This window comes from Gavialis gangeticus, unplaced genomic scaffold (genome assembly GCF_001723915.1).
Source record: "Gavialis gangeticus isolate Ggan-Ray unplaced genomic scaffold, GavGan_comp1, whole genome shotgun sequence".
In the NCBI taxonomy this organism is placed as follows: domain Eukaryota; kingdom Metazoa; phylum Chordata; order Crocodylia; family Gavialidae; genus Gavialis; species Gavialis gangeticus.
The window spans coordinates 63,547,359-63,554,047 of NW_017729033.1; the positions used below are offsets into that span (position 1 = coordinate 63,547,359).

At 44.4% G+C, this 6,689-nt stretch overlaps 1 protein-coding gene across 1 annotated transcript in view; it reads right to left on the minus strand.

Moving 5' to 3' along the window:
• The window catches only part of ATP8A1 (ATPase phospholipid transporting 8A1), a 216,192-nt gene that overhangs the window by 93,186 nt on the left and 116,317 nt on the right, over positions 1–6,689 (minus strand). The window contains exons 22-23 of the mRNA XM_019525855.1: positions 2,577–2,716; positions 152–290 (exon numbers count right to left, since the gene is read on the minus strand). Coding sequence (XP_019381400.1) covers positions 152–290; positions 2,577–2,716 — 279 coding nt within the window. The remainder of the gene's footprint in view (positions 1–151; positions 291–2,576; positions 2,717–6,689) is intronic.

Genomic DNA, 6,689 nt, shown 5'->3' on the forward strand with positions numbered 1-6,689 from the left:
AGCACTTCAGCTGTGGATTGCTATTTAAGCATTACCACAAGGATATATGCTATCTCATCTGAAAATATGTCCAATGCTTTCATGTTCTGCAGCTTAGGTCAATAACTTAAAAAAAATGAATTTAAATATAATTCAAAATCAAATACAGTACCAATGTTGATAGCAGTCTCTTGTTTATCCCCAGTAAGAATCCAAATTTTTATATCTGCTTTCATTAGAGTTTCAATGGTTTCAGGCACTTTATCTTGTAGCTTGTCTTCAATGGCTGTAGCTCCAAGCAACTGAAGATTCTGTGAAAACACATTATTAAAAGAATTAAATTTTAACCCTTTAGTGCTCTTATTGAACAGTCTGAAAACTCTGCAACATAAGGAACTGAATCCTATGTAACATGAGGTACACATTTCACCTTATAATTGATTTATCTACTGAGACCAACATGAGTTTGACTGAAGTCAATCCTCCAGAAATTCAGCCAGATTGAATTAGAAGCCTTCAAGAGTTCAGAATCCACCAATTCCCTTGGGAATTATTCCAACTTAGTCCACTGTACTGTTAAAATGTTTTTGTTTGAATTGGTTTGGTTTAAATCACACCGAATCCAGTCATGGCTTTTCTGCAAAAATGTTTCAGAATGTACAATGTGTTATATATATGGCTGGGCAATCCTATTCTCCTTTGGTCCTTACACAACCCTAGTGCAGCCTTCTGAGTCTGCTCATAAATGATACTAAGAATAAGCATACCTATGAAGAAATCAAACGATGCCTAAGTGTCAAAAATTGCAGTTACATAGGATCATAGAAAATTGGGACTGGATGGGACCTCAGGAGGTCATCTAGTCCAACCTCCTGCTCAAAGCAGGACCACACCCAACTCTATCATTCCATCCAAAACTATCTTGCTGGGCTTTAAAAACCTCTGAGGATGGAGATTTTGCTACCTCTTCTAGGTAACCTGTTCTAGTGCTTTACTACCCTCCTGGGGAGAATTTTTTTCCTCATTTCTAGTAGGCTTGGCAGAATTTAATTTTTTAATCACTAAATGTTGATAAATGTTGATTTCACCTCACACTCAGAGACTGACGAAAAATATTTCCATCGTTAATAGGTGAAATTTATAGAAAGGGAATGCAAGAAAAATGATGGACTGTATGACAACAGGGGCAGAAGTCCTGTAGAACCTTGTTGACTGTAGTTTGGACTGCAACTCCTAGAAACCCCAGAGGACTGGGAATACAGGAAGAGGAAGTGACAAAACAGATGAGGGAGCTGTCATTAATAAACTATACACTGCCATTAACAAATGTCTCCCCCCCCGTTCATACAATCTTGAAAAAAAAAATTTTCAATAAAAATCTAAATAAATGCTTAAAAATAAACACTGAAATTATCTGTCAAAATTATAAAAAAAGAACAAAAAGTCAAATTCGGCCTAGCCTATTCATATCTAACCTAAGCTTCCCTTGCTGCAACTTAAGATCATTGCTCCTTGTTCTGTCATCTGCCGCCACTGAGAACCATTCTAGTGCCATCCTCTTGGGAACCACTCTTCAGGTAGCTGACTGCTGTTGAATCCCAACCCCTCCCCTCTCTTTTTCAGACTAAATGAGACCAGTTCCCTCACCCTGTCTTCAGAAGTCATGTGCCCCAAGACCCTAACCATTTCTGTTGCCCTCCCTTGGACTCTCCAACTTGTCCACATCTTTTCTTTAATTCTGGGCATAAAACTGGCCATGCCTCCAGACCTGGCCTCAACAGTGCTAAACAGAGAGGAAGAATCACTTCCCTCAGTCTGCTGGCAACACTCGTACTAATGCAGCCCAGTATGCCATTGGTCTTCTTCACAACGACAGCACATTGGTGGCTCATATTCAACTTACTGTACACTAACGTACAGGTTCCTTTTTGCAGAGCTGATGCTTAGCCACTTGATCCCCAGCCTGTACCAGTGCATGAGATTGTGCCATCCTAAGTGCAAGACTATGCTCTTTTCCTTATTGAACCTCACGAGATTTCTTTTGGTTCAATTCTCCAAATGGTCATGGTCTCTCTAAATCCTAGCCCTACCCTCCATTGTATTGGCTAATCCCCCTACTTGGTGCAGTAGCCTGGGAGCTGAACTCACTTGTGAAGACCAAGGTGAAAAAGGGATTGAGTAATTCAGCCTTTTCTGAATCATCTGTCACTAGCTTGCTTCCCCCTTTCAGTAAGGGACCCACACTTTCCCTGATCTTTCTCTTGTTGCAGACATACTTGCAGAAACCCTTCTTGTTACCCTTCACATCCCTTGCTAGCTGCAACTCCAGTTCTGCTTTGGCCTTCCTAACTTTATCCCTGCATGTCTAAGCAATACTCTTATACTCCTCCCTAATAGTTTGTTCAAGTTACAGTTATATACATCACTTAGGCTTGCAAACATAAAACAGGGCTTTGCTCCTAACATATAAAGTTTGAAATTTTATTTTGCTTCATTTTGATGCAAGGACTATATTAAACATTATTAAAATTAATTTTGTCACTGAAATGTCTAACTTTACATTATTATGATATACATAAAAATGGAATTCCACATACTTTTTCAATTAGTTCATAACTTTCCTCAAGCTTTAGTGCTCTGTTTTGTATGGATGTTGAAGCTCGGTGATACACATCTAGCCAGTCTTGATAATCACTTTCTGAAATCTCGGCCACAGCAAAACATAGAGTTCTTAAACCTAAAATGGTGAATAGGTGGAAAGTGTGATAACCAGTGATTTTGAGATATTCATTTCCTTGTGCTAAAAGCATGTAATTTACAAAACCTGAATACATTATGAATTAATAAACAGAAGAATAAAAGTAAAGCCTCCCCCCGCACGTAACTGAAGAACCTTGATACAAGCTTTCATGACAATATTAGTGGTGTGTCTAAATTAGGAATATTTGTATCAATGTAAGTATATTAGAGGTGCATCGATACACCAGTTCCATATCAGATCAGCACTGATACAAGGAAAATAGACTGTATCAGCAATCGGTATTTTTTGGCTGATAATGTGGTTGATAAATGCCCTGTGCATGCGCATAGCCGCAATGCAGCACACAGGTGGCTAGGAGCACAGCCCAGTGGCATGGAGAGAAGCTGGGTCTGGCTGCTAAGTCCATTGCAAGGGACAGGGCTACGGGGGGGAGCAGATTGAGGCCCCAGCGGTGAGGGAGTGACTGGAGCTGGGGCAGGTGTAGGAGAGCTGGGGCAGGGTGTGGGACGGAGCCACAAGCGTCTCATCCAGGTGGCATGGGGGTGGGTGGTGGCTCCTGCTGCTGCACGCACCCTGGGAGGGCATAGGGGGCATGTGCCCCCAGATCTGCACAGGGCAAGGGTAGGCTGCAGCTGCAGGCTGGGGCTGAGGGTGTGCCGGGCTCTTTCTGGCAGGGGTTGGGCCAGGCTGTGCTTAGGGCAGGCAGTGGCAGTGCTGGGAAGGAGAGGCTGAGGCAAATTTTGGGGTGGCTGCAGCCCACCCCATATCCCCCTCCCAGTGACGCAACTGTCCAACCCAACCACAGCCCTGTCCCAGACCCCGCCAGGAAGAGCTCTGCACCACTCCAGTCCCAGCCTGCAGCAGCAGTTTGTCCTCGCCCTGCACAAAGATCCAGGGGCACACGCCCCCTCTCATGGTCTCCCAGAGTGCGTGCAGCAGCAGGAGCTGCACCGCCCCCCCATGAGCTGCTCACAGCTCTATCCCAAGCCCTGCCCTGGCTGTGCAGCTCCTGCCCCTGCCCCACTCCCTCTCACCACAGGGGCCTCGATCTGTCCCCGCCTCCAAGCCCCTTCCCTCCCCCCTTCCCCCACAACAGATTTACCAGCTGGATGCCACTCTCCGTGCTGTCCAGCTGCATATCAAAATCGGAACAGTATCAGCCGATATGGCTTGTTAAAAATTTGCCATCAGTATTGGCACACCCCTAAAGTATATCAGTGCAGTTAACCTCTAGGTCTCCCCACAACTGGGCTTGTGCATCTTGCTCTGGAGCTCCTGCAGGAGCTGTGGGGAAAGGCAGCCAAGACTGCCAAACATGGGGGTTGCAAGGTCCTCACGAGAGTAAGCTCCTTGGCTCCCTCTGCCAGGAACCTTGCAACCCACTCACCCAGCAACCCATTTTCAGCATTGGAGCCTGGGCTGACCTGATCCTGACAACAATGCTGAGAATCAACTGATTGTCACCATTGGGAGTGGGGCATGCCAGGAGCCTTGCAAATGTATCTGGTTTGTGACCTTGGAAGAAGTTTCTAAGGCCCCCTCGCATTCGTTCCATTTACAGATAATTAACATGTTAGTCGTACCATAAATGTTCAGCCAATTTCTGGTGCCATAAAGTGGTAAACTAGTCACAAAGATGTTACATGTAAAATATGGGACATCTTTGTGACAGGCATGGCACCATAAACTGGATGGGTGACATGCCTCCACCCCAATGCTGACAACTGATTGATTATCAGCATTGTTATCAGGACTGGGACAGCCCAGGTTCTAATGCTAAAAATGGAACCTGGGTAAATGGGTTCCAAGGTTCCTGGCAGAGTGAGCCAAGATCCCTGCAATCTCTAGGCCTGGCAGTCTTGATTATTATCAAGGGGCCTCAGCCAAGCTGCAGAAGAGAGGCTAAGCAGAAGGCCCCAAACCCTGTTTCTGAGCTACTGTAGCATGAACCTTTGCAGTTGTGACAACTAGCTCAGTTAGCAAAGTAAAGGAAGTCATCTACATGTCTAATTAAGTCAGGAATGTGATACAATTAAACACAGCACCAGGCCTGAAAGGAGGTATTATAATGGAAGACCATACATTATATAATTCAAATATGGTATATCATAGCTTTACTTAAAAATATTATTAGTAGAGATTGATTTAACCAAATGTATTAGATGTTATTTTGCTACAAAAGATACATTTTTAAGATTCTTAGATAATTTATAAAAGCAGAACAGCCTTGTCACAGAAAAACAAACTAAAGTAAATAAGAAACAGGACAGTATTCCACAATGGGGAAGGAAAGGAGATAAGAAACCCTTCCTTTTACTTTCCTAAGACTATAAATCCCAACTAACTGACACCTTCAGAGTCCACAAGAGATCTGGTTCCATCCAGTTCCAAAAATTTCAGTGAAACAAAAATTTAAATAGAACGAATCAGATATTGTTTATTAGAATATTCAAACCATCCATCTATAAACATTAGGTATAGGTTAAAGGAAAAATCTGGAGAACTCTGCAAATCCAAGAAGATCTGCTGCCAATCTGTGTGCTACTCTCCTCCCACCTCTCGAGTCGCCTCAGCTGGTGGTACAGGTGAGAAACTATGTTATGCTGTCACAGGCAGCCAGACAGACTTTGGGATAAATGATTGTTTTTATGTTTTAAAGTGCAAGCAAATAAAAGGATGGGCTGTATACCTGTTTCTGCCTCTTATCAGTAGCCTATCCACAAGGATACTTGTAATCTGGGTAAAACTTTCCCCCATAGCTGCTGCAGGAGCTCCAGGGCGAGACAGACAATGAGCCTGGCCATGGGCAAACCCTTAGCTCCCTCCTGCAACACACCTTGCAAATGCAACTGGCTTGCAATGTTCCCATTCAGATGAAGGCATGATTGAGACTGGTCCCCTATTGTAAAAATCATGCATCTGCCATGTGTGTGCTGCTGGATCAGGGACTGGTATTGGCCAAAGGGGATGATCTAGTCAGTGACCTAAGAATTGATGGAAAGCTAGGTGATAGTGACTACGAGCTGATTACCTTTACTATCCATCACAAAGCTGGCAAGTCAGTCAGCAATGCAGGAGTCCTTGACTTCAGGAAAGCTGATTTTGACAAGCTCAGGAGACTCACTGTGAAGGCCCTAAGGGACCATGACTCGACAGGAAGAGGAGTCTAAGAGAAGTGGTTGCTCCTCAAGGGAGTGATCCTGACAGCATATGGGATGTCCATCTCATCTATAAGGAAGGGTAGCAAAAGGGCACAGCAACCCCCTTGGCTCAGCAGGAAACTCGAGGACTTCCTACACCTAAAAAGAGAAGCTTATAAAGGGTGGAATGCTGGAATCACCACCAAGGTGGAGTACTCAGCACCGGTCCGTACTTGCAGGGAGCAGATCAGGAAAGCCAAGGCTGCAACCAAATTCCATCTGGCTTCACGTATCAAGGATAATAACAAGTCCTTTTTCAGATATGTAGGCAGTCAGAAAAAAAGCAAGGGTAACATTGGACCCCTCCTGAACCAAATGGGACAACTGATAACTGACACCCAGGAAAAAGCCATCCTGGTTAATTGGTATTTTGCATCAGTCTTTTACCAGCCCAAAGGGACTGCCCTGCCTAGCATGACGTGGGACAGCCAGGGTAAGGGCATATTTATACCCAGCATCGGTGTAGACCTAGTAAAGGAACACCTTGAGAGGCCGGACACCTTCAAGTCAGCTGGTTCTGACAGATTACACCCTAGAGTACTCAAGGAGCTGGCAGGTGTCATAGCACAACCATTGGCAAAAATATTCGAAATCTCATGGCACTCAGGTGAAGTACCTGAAGACTGGAAAAAGGCCAACGTGGTACCCATCCATCTTCAAGAAACAGTGGAAAGTAGATCCTGGGTATTACAGGCCATTCAGCTTGACCTCAACCCCTGGTAAGATTCTGGAGAAAATGATCAAAGAGA